At 48.2% G+C, this 23,290-nt stretch overlaps 1 protein-coding gene across 4 annotated transcripts in view; it reads left to right on the top strand.

The window, feature by feature from the left end:
* The window catches only part of zmynd11 (zinc finger, MYND-type containing 11), a 199,753-nt gene that overhangs the window by 143,689 nt on the left and 32,774 nt on the right, over positions 1-23,290 (top strand). For 3 of the 4 annotated variants that reach the window (XM_087987554.1, XM_087987552.1, XM_087987553.1), the window contains exons 11-12: positions 4,320-4,527; positions 22,730-22,798. In XM_087987554.1, coding sequence (XP_087843680.1) covers positions 4,320-4,527; positions 22,730-22,798 — 277 coding nt within the window. The remainder of the gene's footprint in view (positions 1-4,319; positions 4,528-22,729; positions 22,799-23,290) is intronic. The other variant, XM_087987551.1, reaches the window with a different exon arrangement.

The following is a 23,290-nucleotide window of genomic DNA, read 5'->3' as shown; positions in this document are numbered from 1 at the left end:
CTGAAGTTTCCTTTTTCCTTGCTCTGCCTGCCTTGCTCCCTCTCTCTGTCTCAGAGTTTATTTCTGAGCAGACACACACTTGTGAGTAAGGGACCTGCAGCATTGCTGAAACCTCCCCCCACCACCACCACTACCAGTTCAATGGGATTGAACTTATTATTTATTATCACAAATTTGTGTTTGTGAACCAACCATTAGGATGTACTTGAAAAGCGTAAAAATAGATATTGTTGCTCCAATGATAGATATTATGTTGATAAAGATTGCTGATTTGTCAGAGTAGTTTTTAATTTTCTTGCTAGTAGGAAACAGGTTGAAGGGAAGTTTCCAATTTAATAAGTCAGCAGAATGTGACGTACACAATGACTTCACAATAAGGGACTGAAAATTAGAAGTAAACAACAGGGCAGAAAATGTTGGAAAAACTCTGTAGGTCTCAGCATCTGTGGAGAGAAAAGGTTGACATTTCAGATTGACTCTTTCATTTTCAGCATTTTCTGTTTCAAACTTTAGCAATCCATATTTTGGATGGTAGCTTTTCAGAAACAGGTACCCAATGAAAAGTAAGTGTTACCTGGTGGCTGCTTGCTGAGACTTGAATCAGAGTGTATAATGTAAATCTGTTCTATCCAAATCTGTTATTCATAACTACAGAATATAATATTTTAAACTGCTTCCATGTGCAAAAGAATTGTTAGGCAAGGCAAAATTGGGAAGTATTTTACTCATCTGGTACAGTGTCTGGTATTGACAGTTGAGGATTTATTTAGTTGCCACTTGCAGAAATTGGATCCTTGTGATCTAACTTTGGCTGACACCAAATTTGGGCATCATGAATGGATTAATCTAGGCATTTTATTTTCTTTCTGTCATTATATAAATATAAAGGATACAATTACTTTCTTTGAAAAAATGTCATGTTCAGTCACCTTGCGCCACAGTAGCAAAAAGGAGGGTTACGATTATTAACTTTAAGTTGATTAATCTAATCAAATCTACTCCGCCAAAGGATATAAAGCTCTTATCAACTTCATAAAGAGCACTGCTAATTGCCTGTTTTCCCAAGCTGATGCAATCCACCTCCTGATTCGTTTTTCACATTTATCAGGACCCTTTTACTGTCATTTAGAGTTTTCACTTAAAATCTGAGAATTTAATAATGGAAAATGAAGCAATAACGGATGAATTGAACAAACACTTTGCTCTGGCTTAACTGTATAGCAGTGTTTAAAATAATTGTAAATTAGAAAGTGAATGGGAGCAAGATGGTTTTAATTTTCCAAAATACTTTAGTATTTCTATAAAGGTCCCATCAGATTGGCAAACAGCAAATGTGAATCGTGTATTCGAAAAAGAAAGGAGACCACAAAACAGGAAATTGTAAGCTGGTTAGCTGAACATCAGTTTTAGTGAAAGTACCTATTAGAAAGGATTCAGAAAAGATTTGCAAGGATGTTGCCAGGGTTGGAGGATTTGAGCTACAGGGAGAGGCTGAACAAGCTGGGGCTTTTTCCTGTCGCATCAGATGCTGAGGGGTGACTTTACAAAATTATGAGGGGCATGGATAGGATAAATAGACAAAGTCTTTTCCCTGGGATGGGGGAGTCCAGAACTAGAGGACATAAGTTTAGGGTGAGAGGAGAAAGATATGAAAGAGACTTGAAGGGCAACGTTTTCATGCAGAGGGTAGTGTGTGAATGGAATGAGCTACCAGAGGAAGTGGTGGAGGCTGGTATAATTGCAACATTTAAGAGGCATCTGGATGGGTATATGAATAGGAAGGTTTCAGACTGATATGTGCCAGGTGCTGGCAGGTGGGACTAGATTGGGTTGGAATATCTGGTTGGCATGGACGGGTTGGACTGAAGGGTCTGTTTCCGTGCTGTTTATCTCTATGACTGTATTATTAAGGAGGCTATAGAAGGGCACTTAGACAATCTTAATACAATCAGAGTCAACATGATTTTGTGTTTCAATAATTTAGTAGAGTTCTTTATCCAATTTTTTTTTACTTCAAAGAGGTGTGATGTACTTAAATTTCCAGAAGGCATTTGATAATGTTACATCAAAGTTACTGTGCAAAGTAAGAGCTCATAGTGTAGAGGATAACACATTGGCATGATTAGGTTGGCTAATAGGAAACAGAGGGTAGGCATAAATCCGTACTGTTGAGTTGGCAGGTATTACAACTGGATAGTTGGGGGCATCCATCATTTACACTTCATATCATTGATGGATGATGGGGCTTGCATAGTTGCTAACCTTCCTGATGATACAGAGGTACATAGGAAGAGGACATAGTTTGCAAATGGATATAGTTAGGTTAAATGAATGGACAAAGATGTAGGAATGACGTATAATGTGTGAAAATGTGAATTTTAAGCCACTTTGACCTGAAGTAAAGAAAAACGTCACATTGTTTAAAAGGGGAGAGATTGCAGAAGACTGAGGAACAGAGAGATCAGGGTGTGTGTAAGTCTCACAGTGTTACTATGCAGGAACCGCAAGTGATTAGGATGGCAAATTGACTGTTTATTGCGGGCAGGGGGTTGCAGTGTTGGAATGTAAAAACAGGACGGCACAGTTCAAAGATAACGTGTGTCCCATTTATGATAAAAGTGAGGAATTATTTTTCTGAGTTGTGAATCTTTGGAGAAAGGTGGAAGCAGGGTAATAGAAAGCAGAAGTAGAAAAAGTCTTTATGAACAATGGAGTCAATAGTTGTTGGAATAAGTGAAAGTGTGCAGTTGATCAAACCAGTCTTGTTGATTATAGAGCAAGCAAGAGAGGCTGAAAGGCCTACTGCTCCTAATTTTTATGTTTGTATGATGCCCTTGGTTATGCAGATCCATTCGTGCTTGAGGAATTGGTGTTAATGTCATTATTCTGTACAAGATTTTTCCATGGTGTTTCTACTAACAGAGTTACTTTGTTTAGACTACTAGAAAGTTTGCTTTCTCTAGTTCAACTTCAACAGTTATGTTTATTCAAAGCCTCTATCCTTTGCGTATGTTGGTTATTGCATTGGCATTATGCCATGGAGTGTAATATTACAACTTTGACGATAGGTTGTATTATGTGATGCATGTGAGAATGTAACCTTAACATGAAGTAATTCCCTTGGTTGTTTCAATTTAGTAAAAACTTGATCAGATTGAACCATTTGAACAGATGAGAGCTTATTAGTTGATGACTAAGCATCTTTAGCATGGAAAAGCTAAATCGCTGTCTTATTGAATGAAGTTGACTAGACTATTTCCATTCATTTCTTTCTAAGCTACTGAGCTGTTTCCAGTTGCTAATTTTCATCTGCTTGATTTGTTAATTCTATTTAAACTATACTGGAATAAACAGATGTCAGGTTCAGCTAATAAATAAAAAGAAATTACAAATTCCCCAGGTAGCTCAGTCTTGCCTGTCACAGCAAATAGTTTTACTGCTTTGCCAAAAGTATTTTGTGTTGAAGGTCATTACTAATTATTAGTTTGCTGCCTTAAATTCAAATCTAATGTCAGAATGAGTTTGGATTTTGTTGTAAAATCCTAAATGGAGCTGTACTACAAGAATGTGTGCACTTCAGTGTACGTTAAATCTATTATAATTGAACTGCTGCTGCTACATAGGAACAGTTTGTACCCTGAGGCAGATCTGGATTAATGTTTGCAGTTTTTTACTTGAGAATCTGTGCAGGACCACTTCAACTAGAGTCCTGTTTGTTATTCAGATGCTCAAACACAGTTAAATATCATTTTTGAAATGAAATTATTGGGGCATGCATTGGACCATGGGAAAACATTGGCTTGGCAGGTAGTTCCTTACCACAAACCAATGTAGTATTTCTTTGCTTGGGAAAACCAGGGTGGGAATTATCTAAAAAAAATAAAATTACCTTACGTCATCTACATTTAGAGAATTTTCATTAAAATGTAATTGTGATATATTTATAAACTAATAAATGTTATATCCCTATTCCACTAAATACAGTGAACAGGCAGATAAAGTTATAATGATGTGATTTTATCCAATTTTCAATGCATTCCATTGAACAAAGTTTAAATGTGAACTAGCTGACTCTTAGTTTGTAATCAAAAATTGAGAGGCCTAGGAGTACAATTGTGTAAATTCTGATTTAATTTATCCTTTATGACTTGCTGTGCTGCAATCAGTTGTTGCTGATTGATGCTTATTATTTGGGAAGCTACTGATGCAAACTTTATGAAAAGGTCTTTGTTTAAATACATAAAATAAGATCCAATGAAGATTTAAAGTTTAGTTCAGTACTTTGCTAGTTAAATAAAAGATGAACTTCTTGGTTACAGAGCATGGATTCCATCAGAGAATATCCAGGACATTACTGTTAATGTTCATCAGCTAGCGGTAAAACGAAGTCTGGGTTGGAAGAAAGCCTGCGATGAGCTTGAACTGCACCAGCGTTTTGTCCGTGACGGCAGGTTCTGGAAGAGTAAAGCAGAGGATAAAATGGAAGAAGAAGCAGAGTCCAGTATCTCTTCCACAAGTAATGAGCAGGTATGTTTAAAGTGCCAATTCATTAATTCTTTTGTTGATATATTCACTTTGTCTGGGAAGTTTTCTGAAGCCTGCAAGCTACTATCAATTATTGTTTATTGATAGCATGGAAACAAGCCTTTGCAGGCCAGGAAAGAGCTCATGCTTGATTCATTGTCTCTACTCAGCGAGTAGGATGGTTTAAGAGCTGAGAAATATGGGAACAGGAGAAGGCATTCAGATCATTGAAACTGCTCAGCCATTCAGTTACATCATGGTTGCTCATCAGCCTCAAGGCCTGTTTCCTGCACTATCTCTGTATTTGTTGATGTCATTAGTCTCTAAAAATCTATTGAATAATGTATTGCATGTGCACAATGATTGATTGAGCTTCCACAGCCCTCTGAGGTAGAGAATTCCAAAGATTCACCACCCTCTGAGTGAAGAAATTCCTCAAATTAATCCAAAAATTATGTCCTTGGTTTTACATTCCAGCAAGGGAAAACATCTCATCTACATCCAGCCTTTCATGCACTGTATAAATTAAGTAAATTTCCTGCAATCACCCCTCATTCCTCAAAACTCCAGGGATATAGGTCCAGTATCTAATTCTTTACTCATAAACTACTCATTTTTATCAACTGCTAATTCAAAAAAGGAATTAAACTGGGCAGAACATTTGGCATTCAAGGCACTGGAAGCGACAGCAGCAAATGCAGCCTTGACAACCCTGCAAAGGCCTCAATAACATTTTAAGGCTAGTGCCAACACTGGAAGAGCTGTCTCACAAACTAATCAAGCAATATAGTCATAACGGAATCATTTCTTAATCGTCCCAGACAACACCATCACCATTCCCGAATATGTCCTGTCCCACCAGCAGGACAGACCCAACAGAGATGCTAGCACAGAGGTGCAGAATCGATAGTGTGTTGCCCTGGATGTCTTCAACATTAAGTCCGAACCCCAGAATGCCTCATGTATCAGGGGAAACACGGCAAGAGAACCACCTGCTGATTATAACCTACCATTCCCCTCCGTTGGATTATTTTGTGCTCCTCTATGTTGAACACCAATTGGAGGAAGCACTGAAAGTCACAAGGGTACAAAATGTACTCTGGGTGAGGGACTTCAATGTCTGTCTCCTAGAGTAACTCAGCAGCATTGCTATTGATCCAGCTGGTCGAGTCCTAAAAGGGCCAATTGCTAGACAAGGTCTGCAACAGGTAGAGACAGAGCTGATGAGGGAAGAACATACTTGACCTCACCTTTACCAATCTGCCAGCTGCGCATCCATCTGTCCATGCCAATATTAGTAAGAGTGACTACACAGTTCTTTTGGAAGAAAGGTAACATCTTCATGTTGAGAATAATCTCTGATGTGTTGTGGCAGTATCATCATGTGAAATAGGATAGACTTTGAACAGGTAGAGCCATTCAAGACTGCGATGCTCTAGGCCATTAGCAGAAGAGTTTTACTCCCAATGCAATCTTTAATCTCATAGCCTGGCGTATCCATCATTCCACTATTCCTGTCATGCCGTGGGGTATGTGTGGCTCAATGAGGAGTGTGGGAGCAGCAGCACTTGGCATATGTGTAAAGCGGTGTCAACTTGGTGAAACTGTGCAACTTCTGTGCCGAACAGCATAATCAGTAAGGAGGCACTAGAAACTGCAAAGAATACGGGTCCAGACAACATTTCAACAAAAGTACTGAAAACCTGTGCTCCAGAGCTTATTGTACCCTAGCCAAGCTCTTCCAATACAGCTACAACATTGGCATCTACATGATAATTTGAAACATTGCCCAAGTACGTCCTGTACACAAAAAGGATAAATACAACCCATCCAATTACTGCCCTATCAGTCTACTCTGAATCCGTGGGGTAAAGTGATAGAAGATGTCATCAAAAATGCTAACAAGTAGCACAGTTCACTGACACTCCAATTCAGCTTCTAATAGGGACACCCAACTCTTGACCTCATTGCAACATCGGTTCAAACATGACAAAAGAGTTGAATTCCAGAAGTGAGGTGTAAGGCCAGATTTGCTTGACATCCAGGAGCCCCAGCAAAACGGGAATCAATGGGAATTGGGGAAACCCCTCCGATTGAAATATGCCTGGCACAAAGGCAAATGGTTGTGGTTGTTGGCAGTCAGTCATTTCAGTTCCAGGACATCTCTGTGAGTGTTCCTCAGGGTAGTTTCCTAGGCCAGTCAGTTTCGCCTGTTTCATCAATGATGATGTCTCCATCAAAAGATCAGAAATGGAACAATATGCATTCGTCAATGTTCACAATTCCTGAAATACTGAAGCAAGCCATATCTGGATACAGCAGGACCTAGATAGTATCCAGGTTCAGACTGACGATTGGTGAGTAGTATTTATGCCATCTAAGTGCCAGGCAATGACCATATCCAGCAAGGAAGAATCTAATCATTGCCCCTCGATATTAAATGGCATCATCGTTGTGCGCCCCCCCACTATCAAGATATTGCGGTTACCAGTGACCATAAACTAAGGGACTAGCTATACAAACGGCTATAAGAGTAAAGAAGAAGCTAAGAATTCTGCAGCAAATAACTAACCTCCTGACTCCCAAGCCTGATGATCCTTAAGGCATAGATCAGGAGTGTGATGGAATATTTCCCACCTGCCAAATAAATACAGGTCTCTAGTTTAACACCATCCAGGAACACAGCAGCCAGTTTGATTGGCATCACATCTATAGCGATTCAGTCCATCATCTGCATTCAATATCAGCAGTGTGCATTATCTCCAAGAGTGCTGCAGAAATTCACTAAAGTTATTTAGCCAGCATGTTCCAAATCCACACCAACTACCACCTAGAAGAACAAGAGCAGCAGAAACGCTGGAACATCACCACCAATGAGTTCTCCTCTAAGTCAGTTGCCATCTTGACTCAGAAATATATGGCCGTTCCTTTAATGTCATTGGGTAAAATAGAGGAACTCCTTGCCTAATAGTATTTTAGGACTGCCCACAGCAAATGGACTGCTGTGGTTCAAAAAGGCAGCTCCCCACTACTTCAAGGGCAACTAGTGGAGTTCAGTAAGGTTCATTGTTGGGAAAGTGTGAGGTTATCAAATTTGGTCCAAAGAACAGAGCGGTAGACTATTTTCTAAATGGAGAAAGGTTTCAGAAATCTGAAGGGGCAGAAAGGGACTTGGGAACCCTTGTTTGGGATTCTCTTAAGGTTAACATCAGTTGGCAGTTAGGAAGGCAAATGCAGTGTTAGCATTCATTTCAAACGAGTTAGAATACACAAAGCTGAAAATGTGTTGCTGGAAAAGCGCGGCAGGTCATGCAGCATCCAGGGAACAGGAGAATCGACGTTTCAGGCATAAGCCCTTCTTCAGGAAGGGCTTTGATCTATTTGGACAATTGATCTATTTGGACTTCAGTAAGGTTTTTAACAAGGTTTCTCATGATAGACTGGTTAGCAAGGTTAGATCACATGGAATATAGGGAGCACTAGCCATTTGGATACAGAACTGGCTTGAAGGTAGAAGACAGGGTGGAAGGTTGCTTTTCAGACTGGAGGCCTGTGACCTCCGTCTTGGTCCACTGCGTTCCATCATTTATATAAATGATTTGGATGTGAACATAGGTATAGTTAGTAAGTTTGCAGTTGACATCAAAATTGGAGGTGCAGTGGACAGCGAAGAAAGTTACCTCAGAGTACAGTGGGATCTTGATCAGATGGGCCAATGGGCTAAGGTGAACCAGATGGAGTTTAATTTCAATAAATGTGAGGTACTGCACCTTGGAAAGGCAAATCAGGGCAGGACTTGCACACTTAACCTGATCCTTAGGACCTCACCATTATTTTCCCTGGAGTGTCAGAAGCTGAGTGGTATCATGAGGGGCGTGGATAAGGTAAATAGACAAGGTCTTTTCCCTGGGTTGGGGCAGTCCTTGGGTTAGACTAGACGGCATAGGTTTAAGGTGAGATAGGAAAGATTTAAAAGAGACCCAAGGGGCACCTTTTTCACGCAAAGAATGGTGCGTGTATGGAATGAGCTGACAGAGGAAGTGGTGGAGGCTGGTACAATTACAGCATTTAAAAGACATCTGGATGGATACATGAATCAGAAGGGTTTAGAGGGATATGGGCCAAGTGCTGGCAAATGGGACTAAATTAATTTAGGATATCTGGTCGGCATGGACAAGTTGGACAAAAGGGTCTGTTTCCATGCTGTACCTCTCTATGATTCTGTGACAGAGCAGAGATGTACTGCTGAGGCTGTACAAGGCTTTGGTCAGACTGCATTTGGAATATTTTGAGCAGTTTGAGTCCCATATCGAAGGAAGAATATGCTGGTGTTGGATAGGGTCCAAAGGAGGTTCACAGGAATAATCCAGGGAATGAAGGGCTTGTCATATGAGGAGCAGTTGAGGACTTTGGATCTGTACTCAAAGGAGTTTAGGATGATGAGGGGAGAGCTCATTGATGTAGGACCGTACGCAGGCAAATGGCACTGGTTTAAATTGTGAGAACTGGGTGACATGGGCAAGTTGGGTCGAAGAGCCTATTTCCATGCTGTAGACTTCAATGACTGCAGAAAGCCTCAACACAGAGGGATTTGGGATCTTAAAGCTGACTTTTTGTGATTTATGCGTCTAAGTTCAGTGGGGAACAGAGAAGGTAAATGGAATGTTGACTGTTATATAAAAGAAAATGGAGTACAAAAATAGGGAACAAAACACGAGTCATTCCACATTGAAATCCTATGAAGTTTCATCCCCTTATCTAAGGAAAAATGTACAGGAATTGGAGGCAGTTCAAAGAATTTTCAATGGGTTGATCCCAGATGTGGAGGGCTTTTCTTATGAGAAAAGGTTAGGTCGCTTTGGCTTGAACTTGTTTGACTCTAGAAGAATTAGAGGAGCCCTTATTGAAACTTTGCACCAAAGGGGGACTTAACAGGGTAGATGGGAGAAGAGTCTGGAGCCAGAGGGCATAAACTGGAATTTGGAGGCAGTCCAAAGAATTTTCAGTGGGTTGATCCCAGATATGGAGAGGTTGCCCACGTAAGACAGATGAGGAATTTCTTCTCTGTATCTGTGGAATTCTTTACCCGAGAGAGCTGATGAAGCTGGGCCACTAAGTATATTCAAGGCTGAAATTGATAAATTTCTAATCAGTATGGGAATCAAGGGTTATGAGGGTATGGCAAAAAATGGCATTGAGGATTATCAAATCAGCCATGATCTCAAGTAGCAGAGTTGACTAGATGGACTAAATGGCCTACTTCTGCTCCTATATCTTGTGGTCTTGCTGTATTCGTCTTTCATGACTTTAATAACAGAAAATAAATTACTTCTTATATCCGAAATCATGATGCTACTTTTCCTGTCATTCTGCCATTACTAGAAATATGGCTACAAGTCTGGCTCTAAACATTTTTTCTTTCAGAATTCAAAAACTATCCTCTAGCTACCTCCTACTTCGTCCTGTTTAACTGAGTTATCCTTCCTTGGATTTACTGTGGCCTATCTGGCTCATCACATCATAGGCAGAATATTGCCAGCAAGGATTAATCCTTCTTGTTTTCATGTTGCTGTGGAATCCTCCATAAATCTCACTTTTATCATCTAATGCCCCTTGCAACATCTCTGTCTGTGTGTCCCTCGCTGTCTGTGTGTCCCTCGCTGTCTGTCTGTGTGTCCCTCACTGTCTGTCTGTGTGTCCCTCGCTGTCTGTCTGTGTGCCCCTCGCTGTCTGTCTGTGTGCCCCTCGCTGTCTGTCTGTGTGCCCCTCGCTGCCTCTCGTCCGCCCGCCCGCCCGCCCTGTCTCTCGTCCGTCCGCCCGCTCTGTCTCTCGTCCGCCCGCCCTGTCTCTTGTCCGCCCGCCCGCCCACCCTGTTTCTCGTCCGCCCGCCCTGTCTCTTGTCCGCCCGCCCGCCCACCCTGTTTCTCGTCCGCCCACCTGCCCTGTCTCTCGTCCGTAGGCCCGCCCGCCCTGTCTCTCGTCCGCCCGCCCGCTCTGTCTCTCGCCCGCCCTGTCTCTCGTCCGCCCGCCCGCCCACCCTGTTTCTCGTCCGCCCTCCCTGTCTCTCGTCCGTCCGCCCGCCCTCCCTGTCTCTCGTCCGGCCGCCCGCCCTCCCTGTCTCTCGTCCGTCCGCCCGCCCTCCCTGTCTCTCGTCCGCCCGCCCGCCCACCCTGTTTCTCGTCCGCCCTCCCTGTCTCTCGTCCGTCCGCCCGCCCACCCTGTTTCTCGTCCGCCCTCCCTGTCTCTCGTCCGTCCGCCCGCCCTCCCTGTCTCTCGTCCGGCCGCCCGCCCTCCCTGTCTCTCGTCCGTCCGCCCGCCCTCCCTGTCTCACGTCCGCCCGCCCGCCCACCCTGTTTCTCGTCCGCCCGCCCTGTCTCTTGTCCGCCCGCCCGCCCACCCTGTTTCTCGTCCGCCCACCTGCCCTGTCTCTCGTCCGTAGGCCCGCCCGCCCTGTCTCTCGTCCGTAGGCCCGCCCGCCCTGTCTCTCGTCCGTCCGCCCGCCCACCCTGTCTCTCGTCCGTCCGCCCGCCCTCCCTGTCTCTCGTCCGTCCGCCCGCCCTCCCTGTCTCTCGTCCGGCCGCCCGCCCTCCCTGTCTCTCGTCCGGCCGCCCGCCCTCCCTGTCTCTCGTCCGGCCGTCCGTCGGCCCTGTCTCTCGTCCGTCCGTCCGTCGGCCCTGTCTCTCGTCCGTCCGTCCGTCCGCCCTGTCTCTCGTCCGTCCGCCCTGTCTCTCGTCCGTCCGCCCTGTCTCTCGTCCGTCCGCCCTGTCTCTCGTCCGTCCGCCCTGTCTCTCGTCCGTCCGCCCTGTCTCTCGTCCGTCCGCCCTGTCTCTCGTCCGTCCGCCCTGTCTCTCGTCCGTCCGCCCTGTCTCTCGTCCGTCCGCCCTGTCTCTCGTCCGTCCGCCCTGTCTCTCGTCCGTCCGCCCTGTCTCTCGTCCGTCCGCCCTGTCTCTCGTCCGTCCGCCCTGTCTCTCGTCCGTCCGCCCTGTCTCTCGTCCGTCCGCCCTGTCTCTCGTCCGTCCGTCCGTCCGCCCTGTCACTCGTCTGCCCGTCCGTCGGCCCTGTCTCTGGTCCGCCCGCCCTGTCTCTCGTCTGCCCGTCCGTCGGCCCGGTCTCTCGTCCGTCGGCCCGGTCTCTCGTCCGCCCGTCCGTCGGCCCGGTCTCTCGTCCGCCCGTCCGTCGGCCCGGTCTCTCGTCCGCCCGTCCGTCGGCCCGGTCTCTCGTCCGCCCGTCCGTCGGCCCGGTCTCTCGTCCGCCCGTCCGTCGGCCCGGTCTCTCGTCCGCCCGTCCGTCGGCCCGGTCTCTCGTCCGCCCGTCCGTCGGCCCGGTCTCTCGTCCGCCCGTCCGTCGGCCCGGTCTCTCGTCCGCCCGTCCGTCGGCCCGGTCTCTCGTCCGCCCGTCCGTCGGCCCGGTCTCTCGTCCGCCCGTCCGTCGGCCCGGTCTCTCGTCCGCCCGTCCGTCGGCCCGGTCTCTCGTCCGCCCGTCCGTCGGCCCGGTCTCTCGTCCGCCCGTCCGTCGGCCCGGTCTCTCGTCCGCCCGTCCGTCGGCCCGGTCTCTCGTCTGTCCGTCCGTCCGTCGGCCCGGTCTCTCGTCCGCCCGTCCGTCGGCCCGGTCTCTCGTCCGCCCGTCCGTCGGCCCGGTCTCTCGTCCGCCCGTCCGTCCGTCGGCCCGGTCTCTCGTCCGGCCGCCCGCCCTCCCTGTCTCTCGTCCGTCCGCCCGCCCTCCCTGTCTCTCGTCCGCCCGCCCGCCCACCCTGTTTCTCGTCCGCCCTCCCTGTCTCTCGTCCGTCCGCCCGCCCACCCTGTTTCTCGTCCGCCCTCCCTGTCTCTCGTCCGTCCGCCCGCCCTCCCTGTCTCTCGTCCGGCCGCCCGCCCTCCCTGTCTCTCGTCCGTCCGCCCGCCCTCCCTGTCTCTCGTCCGCCCGCCCGCCCACCCTGTTTCTCGTCCGCCCTCCCTGTCTCTCGTCCGTCCGCCCGCCCTCCCTGTCTCTCGTCCGCCCGCCCACCCACCCTGTTTCTCGTCCGCCCTCCCTGTCTCTCGTCCATCCGCCCGCCCTCCCTGTCTCTCGTACGGCCGCCCGCCCTCCCTGTCTCTCGTCCGGCCGCCCGCCCTCCCTGTCTCTCGTTCGGCCGCCCGCCCTCCCTGTCTCTCGTCCGGCCGCCCGCCCTCCCTGTCTCTCGTCCGGCCGCCCGTCGGCCCTGTCTCTCGTCCGTCCGTCCGTCGGCCCTGTCTCTCGTCCGTCCGTCCGTCCGCCCTGTCTCTCGTCCGTCCGCCCTGTCTCTCGTCCGTCCGCCCTGTCTCTCGTCCGTCCGCCCTGTCTCTCGTCCGTCCGCCCTGTCTCTCGTCCGTCCGCCCTGTCTCTCGTCCGTCCGCCCTGTCTCTCGTCCGTCCGCCCTGTCTCTCGTCCGTCCGCCCTGTCTCTCGTCCGTCCGCCCTGTCTCTCGTCCGTCCGCCCTGTCTCTCGTCCGTCCGCCCTGTCTCTCGTCCGTCCGTCCGCCCTGTCTCTCGTCTGCCCGTCCGTCGGCCCTGTCTCTCGTCCGCCCACCCTGTCGTCTGCCCGTCCGTCGGCCCTGTCTCTCGTCCGCCCGCCCTGTCTCTCGTCTGCCCGTCCGTCGGCCCTGTCTCTCGTCCGCCCGTCCGTCGGCCCTGTCTCTCGTCCGCCCGTCCGTCGGCCCGGTCTCTCGTCCGCCCGTCCGTCGGCCCGGTCTCTCGTCCGCCCGTCCGTCGGCCCGGTCTCTCGTCCGCCCGTCCGTCGGCCCGGTCTCTCGTCCGCCCGTCCGTCGGCCCGGTCTCTCGTCCGCCCGTCCGTCCGTCGGCCCGGTCTCTCGTCCGTCCGTCCGTCGGCCCGGTCTCTCGTCCGTCCGTCCGTCCGTCGGCCCGGTCTCTCGTCCGTCCGTCCGTCGGCCCGGTCTCTCGTCCGTCCGTCGGCCCGGTCTCTCGTCCGCCCGTCCGTCGGCCCGGTCTCTCGTCCGCCCGTCCGTCGGCCCGGTCTCTCGTCCGCCCGTCCGTCGGCCCGGTCTCTCGCCCGTCCGTCCGTCCGTCGGCCCGGTCTCTCGCCCGTCCGTCCGTCCGTCGGCCCGGTCTCTCGTCCGGCCGCCCGCCCTCCCTGTCTCTCGTCCGCCCGCCCGCCCACCCTGTTTCTCGTCCGCCCTCCCTGTCTCTCGTCCGTCCGCCCGCCCTCCCTGTCTCTCGTCCGGCCGCCCGCCCTCCCTGTCTCTCGTCCGTCCGCCCGCCCTCCCTGTCTCTCGTCCGCCCGCCCGCCCACCCTGTTTCTCGTCCGCCCTTCCTGTCTCTCGTCCGTCCGCCCGCCCTCCCTGTCTCTCGTCCGCCCGCCCGCCCACCCTGTTTCTCGTCCGCCCTCCCTGTCTCTCGTCCGTCCGCCCGCCCTCCCTGTCTCTCGTACGGCCGCCCGCCCTCCCTGTCTCTCGTCCGTCCACCCGCCCTCCCTGTCTCTCGTCCGGCCGCCCGCCCTCCCTGTCTCTCGTCCGGCCGTCCGTCGGCCCTGTCTCTCGTCCGTCCGTCCGTCGGCCCTGTCTCTCGTCCGTCCGTCCGTCGGCCCTGTCTCTCGTCCGTCCGTCCGTCCGCCCTGTCTCTCGTTCGTCCGCCCTGTCTCTCGTCCGTCCGCCCTGTCTCTCGTCCGTCCGCCCTGTCTCTCGTCCGTCCGCCCTGTCTCTCGTCCGTCCGCCCTGTCTCTCGTCCGTCCGCCCTGTCTCTCGTCCGTCCGTCCGCCCTGTCTCTCGTCTGCCCGTCCGTCGGCCCTGTCTCTCGTCCGCCCGCCCGTCGGCCCTGTCTCTCGTCCGCCCGCCCTGTCTCTCGTCTGCCCGTCCGTCGGCCCTGTCTCTCGTCCGCCCGTCCGTCGGCCCGGTCTCTCGTCCGCCCGTCCGTCGGCCCGGTCTCTCGTCCGTCGGCCCGGTCTCTCGTCCGCCCGTCCGTCGGCCCGGTCTCTCGTCCGCCCGTCCGTCGGCCCGGTCTCTCGTCCGTCGGCCCGGTCTCTCGTCCGTCCGTCCGTCGGCCCGGTCTCTCGTCCGTCCGTCCGTCCGTCGGCCCGGTCTCTCGTCCGTCCGTCCGTCGGCCCGGTCTCTCGTCCGTCCGTCCGTCAGCCCGGTCTCTCGTCCGTCCGTCCGTCGGCCCGGTCTCTCGTCCGTCCGTCCGTCGGCCCGGTCTCTCGTCCGTCCGTCCGTCGGCCCGGTCTCTCGTCCGTCCGTCCGTCGGCCCGGTCTCTCGTCCGTCCGTCCGTCGGCCCGGTCTCTCGTCCGTCCGTCCGTCGGCCCGGTCTCTCGTCCGTCCGTCCGTCGGCCCGGTCTCTCGTCCGTCCGTCCGTCGGCCCGGTCTCTCGTCCGTCCGTCCGTCGGCCCGGTCTCTCGTCCGTCCGTCCGTCGGCCCGGTCTCTCGTCCGTCCGTCCGTCGGCCCGGTCTCTCGTCCGTCCGTCCGTCGGCCCGGTCTCTCGTCCGTCCGTCCGTCGGCCCGGTCTCTCGTCCGTCCGTCCGTCGGCCCGGTCTCTCGTCCGTCCGCCCGTCGGCCCTGTCTCTCGTCCGTCCGCCCGTCGGCCCTGTCTCTCGTCCGTCCGCCCGTCGGCCCTGTCTCTCGTCCGTCCGCCCGTCGGCCCTGTCTCTCGTCCGTCCGCCCGTCGGCCCTGTCTCTCGTCCGTCCGCCCGTCGGCCCTGTCTCTCGTCCGTCCGCCCGTCGGCCCTGTCTCTCGTCCGTCCGCCCGTCCGCCCTGTCTCTCGTCCGTCCGGCCTCCCGCCCTGTCTCTCGTCCGTCCGCCCGTCGGCCCTGTCTCTAGTCCGGCCGGCCGCCCGCCCTGTCTCCCGCCCGGCCGGCCGCCCGCCCTGTCTCCCGCCCGGCCGGCCGCCCGCCCTGTCTCCCGCCCGGCCGGCCGCCCGCCCTGTCTCCCGCCCGGCCGGCCGCCCGCCCTGTCTCCCGCCCGGCGTCTGCTGTCCGCCCTGTCTGTCTTTCATTCGCCCTCTTTCTCTCCCCCACCATGCCTAAGCCTTGAAGTCAAACTTTACAGGCGTTGGGCAACACTTAGTTCTGTCTCAAACCCAAACAGAAACATCATCGGGCCTGGCAACATCTCTGGGGAGAAAGCCCATTTCTCTGGGGAGAAAGAACAATTCAAGTCTGATCACTCTTCAGAACTAATAACAGTTGGGAAAAGATGGTATTTATGCTGAAGGTTGGGTTGGCAGGGGAATGGGGTTAGCAGTGAATGGAGGTGGAGACAGAGCTCAGGTGGAGAGAGAGAGATATAAAAGGGGTAGACAGACAAGGGGTTATTAATATTAGGCCAAGAGAGAAGAGAAGTTGAGTCAGTGATAATGAGGGTTAAGAGTGGAGAGAAAGGGTAGGCTGTACTGAAATCCGAGGAGAAAGTGAGGACTGCAGATGCTGGAGATCAGAGCTGAAAATGTGTTGCTGGAAAAGCGCAGCAGGTCAGGCAGCATCCCAGGAGCAGGAGAATCGATGTTTCGGGCATGAGCCCTTCTTTCCTGAAGAAGGGTTCATGCCCGAAACGTTGATTCTCCTGTTCCTTGGATGCTGCCTGACCTGCGCTTTTCCAGCAACACATTTTCAGTACTGAAATCCGAGTCTAGATTAGAGTAGTTCTGGAAAAGCACAGCAGGTCAGGCAGCATTCGAGGTGCAGGAAAATCGATGTTTCGGGCATAAGCCCTTCAACAGGAATTCCTGATGAAGGGCCACTGCCTGAAACGTCAATTTTCCTGCTCCTTGGATGCTGCCTGACCTGCTGTACTTTTCCAGCACCACTCTAATCTAGACCCTAGTTTCCAGCATCTGCAGTCCTCACTTTTGCCTGTACTGAAAGCAACCCATGTCATAAGACCAAGAAATGCTGCTCAGAATATGGTTTCCTCTGCACTGAGGAGACTGAAAACAGACCAGCTGACCGTTTTACAGAACACCTACATTCTGTCTGTAAAAATGACCCTGAGCTTCCAGTTGTTTATCACTTCAACACACCATCATGTTCCTGTGCCAACGTTTCTGTCTCAGGCCTGTTGCAATGCTCCAGCAAGCCTCAGCAGGAATTAGAAGAACGGCATGTCATCTTTTGCTTTGGGATTCTGCAGCCTCAAAGACTCAACATCGAGTTCAATAACTTTAGAGCCTGATTATGTCTTTGTGTTTTCTTACCCACCTGACATCTTAGTCCTGTCACGAAAAGGATTGCTTTCAGCATAGACTACCCGTTCTCCCCTACTCATATCACTTACTCAACTTCTCTTGTGACCTGTCCCGCTACTATCTGATGAAGAGTCACTGGAGCTGAAACATCAACTCTGCTTTCTCCCTAAAGATACTGCCAAATCTGCTGAGTTTCTCCAGCAATTTTTGTTTTGTTTCTGATATCCAACATCTGTCAAGTCAAAGTGTGCTGTTACACATTGGCTGCACCAGCACAGTAAGTTTGGGGCATCAGCTGATTTTAGTCCAGTGGCTTGGGGTGGTCACAGTCAGGAGTTCTATATCAGCACAATCTGGAGAGTGGACACCTAGAGGTCCATTGCATCAAGACTCAGGATTTGAGGGGTACGTCAGTCAGGGAACTGCACAGAAATCAGTCATGAGGGGTACGGATAGAAAAGATATTTTCCCTGGGATGGGGGAGTCTGGAACTAGAGGGTAATAGATTTAGGGTGAGGAGGGGGGAGATTTAAAAGGGACTTAAGGCACAACGTTTTTATTCAGAGGGTAGTGCATGTAAGGAATGAGCTGCCAGAGGAAGTGGTGGTATGATTACAACATTTAAAAGTCATCTGGATGGCTATATGCATAGGAAGGGTTTAGAAGGATATGGGCCAAGTGCTGGCAATTAGGATGAGGTTAATTTAGAATATCTGATGGGTATGGACGTGTTGGACCGAAAGGTCTGTTTCTGTGCTGTATATCTCTATTGTGGGCGGCACGGTGGCACAGTGGTTAGCACTGCTGCCTCGCAGCGCCAGAGACCCGGGTTCAATTCCCGCCTCAGGCGACTGACTGTGTGGAGTTTGCACATTCTCCCCGTGTCTGCGTGGGTTTCCTCCGGGTGCTCCGGTTTCCTCCCACACTCCAAAGATGTGCAAGTCAGGTGAATTGGCCATGCTAAATTGCCCGTAGTGTGGGGTAAATGTAGGGGTATGGGTGGGTTACGCTTCGGCGGGTCGGTGTGGACTTGTTGGGCCGAAGGGCCTGTTTCCACACTGTAAGTAATCTAATCTAGACTCTGGCTTGCTACTAAGTGATGGTGCGGTGGCTCAGTGGTTAGCACTGCTGTCTCACAGTGCCAGGGACCCAGGTTTGATTCCAGCCTTGGACAACTGACTGTGGGGAGTTTGCACATTTTCCTTGTGTCTGCATGGGTTTCTTCAGGGTGCTCCGGTATCCTCCCACAGTCCAAAGATGTGCAGGTCAGGTGAATTGGCCACAATAAATTGCCCGTGGTGTTAGGTGCATTAGTCATAGGGAAATTGGTCTGGGTGGGTGACTCTTCGGAGGGTCGCTATGAACTTGTTGGGCCGAAGGGCCTGTTTCCACACTGTAGGGAATCTAATCAGTCAATAGTCAGGGCTGTCTGTCAAAGTTGGGCAGAGGTTGAACCATATAAAATATAAATAGGTGGAGAAGGTCTGCAGGTCTGGCAACACTTGTGGAGAAAAAAAAAGTGAATTTTTTTTGAGTCCAGTGACTTATCTTCAGAACAGGGGTTGGGTCATAGCCAATCATGAAACTCAATGAAAATAAAGGGGGTTACCAGGAGACATTTCTGTATTTGGGAATTTGGGGAATACAATGCTGGGATTAGAGGCAGTGAGCTGGGTTACAGAGGGGCCAAGGATTTTGAGGGGGGATACTTGACATATAAGGAAAGAGGAGATATTAATGGAAGACATTAGGGTGGCACGGTGGCTCAGTGGTTAGTACTGCTGCCTCACAGCATCAGGGTCCTAGGTTCGATTCCAGCCTCGGATAACTGTCTGTATGGAGTTTGCACATTCTCCCCGTGTCTGCGTGGGTTTCCTTCGGGTGCTCCAGTTTCCTCCCACAGTCCAAAAATGTGCAGTTCAGGTGAGTTGGCCATGCTAAATTGCCCATAGTGTTAGGTGCATTAGTCAGAGGGAAATGGGTCTGGGTGGGTTACTCTTCGGAGGGTCGGTGTGGACTGGTTGGGCCGAAGGGCCTGTTTCCACACTGTAGGGAATCTAATCTAATCTAATCTGTATTTCTTTATTTTGTTTTACTTTTCCCACCCCCTCGCTCTCTCTGCCACCGCTCTCGGTCCTTACAGTGCCCAAACCTTACAGAAGCCAATTAAAGCGAGAACAGATCTCTAGCTATTAAATGTTAAAATTAAGTACCTTTTAAAGGGAAAAGGTATATTTTAAAGGAAAAAGGTCTACTTATCAAATACATAAAAATACTTGATTTCAATGAAGTATTCAAGCCAGGTAGAATTGTAAATCAACCTTGGGTTCCTTCACTAACTGTAATGTCCCTGAAATTCTGCCCCAGGGAGCACTCATTAACTCTTATGACAAATGTGCCTGTCTCTCTCTCTCTCATGACTAATTAGCAAAGATTATTTTCATAGCCTCCGTTTTAAACTTTTGCACAACCTCATGCTCATCAAGTCTGTTGTAAGTAGTGAATCGGTCAATTGACATACCTGAATTAAATAAATTGGATTTAGCCATCTGTATACCTTATCCAGTTCTGCACATCAGTAAAATATTTCATATTTCCCTTATCTGAATTTGTGCAGATTTCTATATTGCCATGCATAATCTTTCAAGGACCAAGGATTGCTCCCTTTTCCACAAGCTTACAGTAGCAAATTAACACATAAAAACTTAGATATTGGTATATTCCCAGATGGAGATATTTAGGTTCTTGATTTATGAGAGAATCGCGGAGAAGGCAGGAGAATTGGATTGAAAAACATAACAACCATGATTAAATATGGACCAGACTCAGTGGGTCGAATGGCCTAATTCTGCACCTGAATGTGATGGTGTTAGTAACTATTTGACTGATTACTTATTCTTCAACGTACTTGAGGTTCACTGCTTGTTCAGCCATTTCTTTCTAACTGGTTGTTATTTCGCAGTAATTTTAAATTAGTTCATGTGTGTGATTTTGTAGGTTGTAAATTTATGGTGATTACAAAACTGCTTCTTTGGCCAAGTGTTTTGCCACAAAATAGTGCCTGGACCTTGTTAACCAAGAAAATAATATGAAGCGGACTTAAACTTTTTAACGTATTTATCTAATCAACCTGTTCAGAGATATTATTACTCATCTGTGGAGTAGATGGAACTTGAACTTCAGCCTCCCAGCGATCCTAAAAGTGATCAAGTTAAACTGAAATCAACTGTACTTATTTATATGTGAGCAACTGGGTTTGGCTGCAACAAGATTTCTGACAGCAAGGATGATTGACCACTGCTGCTCCTCATTCTACATCAGGAGATCCTGGTTTCTGCTCATCAGTTCCTCTTAGTCAGGATAGACCTGTACCTGGCAAACATACTTCACTGTCTACTGACCTAACTCTTGTTTGTAGAACTTTGAAATCATAAACATCTGAAAATGCACATAATGATAAACTAGAAAAAATAATAGCATAATATTCTTCTATAAAACAGAACTCCTAGATTAAACTGCATAATTTTTAAAATTGTTTCATTCATGGGATGAGGGTGTCATTGGCTCGGCCAGCATTTATCGCCAGTCCCTAATTGCCCAGTTAAGAGTCAACAAGTTGCTATGCATCTGGAATCAGTTTCCTCCCCTAAAGGACATTAGTGAACTAGATCTATTTTTCTTACAATAGACAATGGATTTATGGTCATCATTCTACTCCTTAATTCCTGATATTTACTGAATTCATATTCCACTGTCTGCCATGGCAGGATTTGAACCTGAGCCTCTGGATTAACCGTCCAGCGATAATGTCACTAGGTCGTTGCCTCCCCAGTTTCATACAGATGAATGATTGAAAGACAGAAAAATCATTGAGAGTTTATAGGATCATCATGAGCCAAATGAATAATGCTGATTTAGTTTAATTAACTTCTCAACAGAATTACCAGTTATTGTCCTGGGAACTGGAAGATAAATGTTTTATGTCACCTTTGTACTTTTTTGCATTGTGTTCTGAGCACTGTATGTAAGAAAAGACATTGGCCTTTGAGGAGGTATAATACAGACTTTCCAGATAGTGGCACAGACATCTTAAGTTATATAAATCTAATAAATAGACTAGACATGTGTTGCCTCAGGTATAGAAAATTTCATGGATTATTAAATTTGGTAAAAGTATTTACTACAGATAGAGATTATTACCTCTGTAAAGGAGTTTAGAGCGAGGGAAGAAAACCACATTGAGTCTAATTCTTTAAGAGTGCATGGGTGATTTATTCAAAAGTCTGGTCCTTTAACTTGTTTTGCTCGAACATGCAGGTAACTGAAAGGGGCAAACGTGTGTAAACTGCATAGGGACTTTCCGGTTGATGCGTAGAATGTAGGGAATCTTGGGCATAACCTTAAATTTAGGATTAGACCTCATTTGGCTGATGGAAATGAAAAGGGTTGTGGAACACTCTATGCCAAAAGCTTCCCAGGCATAGTTAATTAAAGGTCGTAAAGCCAAGGTGAATTGGTGTGGTAAATAGAACTAGGTCAGTTGTAACATCTGGCTTTAAATGTTTAAATAAGATTTATATAATTTTACAGAATAAGAGATTTGTGCATATTCCAGCACAATAGTACATACAAACCATGATCAAGCCTTATTCCTGATGAAGGGCTTATACCCAAAATGTTGATTCTCCTGCTCCTCAGATGCTGCCTGACCAGGTGTGCTTTTCCAGTACCACACTCTTTGACCATAATCAAGCCTTTGAATGGTCTTCTGCAGTTTCCAATTATGAGCAGTGTTAATAATTGTGTAGTAATACTGTGAATTGACTACCAGGAAATAATGCAATCAGCACGCTGACCATATGAGTGATTACAAGACAAATTTTTTCAAGTGTCACAATATGTCGAAAGCTCAAGAGGGAAGCTTTTAATCTGTTTAGGGCCATTACCTGAAGTCCTTAATACTGTCACTACTGACAGCAGTCAAAAGTATTTACATGGGCACTGTTAGAGCAATTTTATTCAATATTCAATTCAGTTTGGAGCTGCAAGATGAGAAAAATGATTGCAACAAAACATTTACTGAATCTTCTACCATTAGAAATTGGCTGGAAATTTGAAATTGGCATTGAACAGTGATGCTCAATTTATATAATTTATATATTCCTAGAATGTAATGTGAGAAGATTTTGTAGATTCTCTAACCATACAAAAATGTCACAACGCTTACAGTCTCAAATAACTATTTGCTTTTAGGAAGCCAGTGATCGTTGTCTAAGCAAATTAAGAGTTTGGATTCTGTGGGTTACTGAATTGAAGATTTATGAGCTAAGATTATGGTCAAATATGTTTGAGTTCTGTATTTATTTTATCACCAAATTGCATTGCTGAAACTGACATTAAAAATGTCAACTGACTGCACTCCTCCCAATATAGGAAAAAAAAGCCCCATCAAACCTTCCAAGCTTGCTACCAAACAATGCATAGAATTGCAGAATATTTAAATCAAAATGTCTGCTGCATTGTTGACACTGAACCCAAAGTTGTGATTTAGCAAACTGTGGTTTTATGAGCATGATGGTATAATTTATATGTTAACTAACCTCTATAAACAAACAATATGTCTCAATTCTTATGATTTCCAGTGCTGTTACAGAATTGTTACAGTGCAAGGAACATCATTACCTAGTGCTAATGTCCTTTTTCCCCCATACTCGTGCACACTATTTCTATCTTGAAGGCCTTTGTAAAATGGTCTTTTGAGTAAAAACCCTTTATATTATTAAGCATAGCTATCAGAAGATCTGTTTTGTGATGGTATCTCATATTCTTAAAATAAATTAGATGGAATGATATGTCAAAATGCTGTGCTTGTGCATAAAAACCAAAGTCAGATTAGTGCCCCCCCCCCCCCCACTTTGAGTGTAGCTTCATTGTAAAGAAGAATGAAAGCGAGAAATATAGTTTTTATAGCAAAAAATCTTTTTTACTACACTTTCAAAACAATAAGCTGCAATGTTACTGTCAATCTTAGTGCAACACTTAATGTATGGTGCATGTTACAGCAGAAAAGCACACAAGAACCCAAGAACAAGAAATCCAGACGGAATCAACATTCGGACGCCAAAGATGAAGTAAGCTTAACCAAAGACATAATGAGAAGCTGTAATTTTATCTTTCATTCGCCAGAATATTTTGGAATGTTGAAAGTCATGTAAATTTTTAGTATACTGTTCTATGTTCTGTGCTTTAAGTGCAGTCGTTATGTTCACTAATATGAAATAGTTCACTAGGAGGTTGAGCAAACCAGTTATATAGAAATTTTGTGGCAATTGTATGCTTATAAGCTGTTTTACTACACTGGTTCTTTTTGGTTATTCTCCATGCAAGCAGTAGTCATAACCTTATTTGTCCCTAAATCTCTTTTATTTCACCCTCTCCATTTCACTGTTTTATCCCCTTACCTAACTTATTTAATTTTGACAGGGTTTCTGCTTTAATCATTAAGTGGAGCATAGTGGTTACTCCACATCCTTCTAAACAAAAATGTTTCATCTGTTTTCTGTCTTAAATAGCTTAAATGTTATCTTGTATCCATGACTCCTTGTTCCATATCCTTCAGTCAT

This window comes from Chiloscyllium plagiosum, unplaced genomic scaffold, assembly GCF_037043375.1.
Source record: "Chiloscyllium plagiosum isolate Xiang-an unplaced genomic scaffold, Cpla_swu_hap1 HiC_scaffold_5, whole genome shotgun sequence".
Lineage (NCBI taxonomy): Eukaryota > Metazoa > Chordata > Chondrichthyes > Orectolobiformes > Hemiscylliidae > Chiloscyllium > Chiloscyllium plagiosum.
This window is presented reverse-complemented; position numbering and strand designations above follow the sequence as displayed.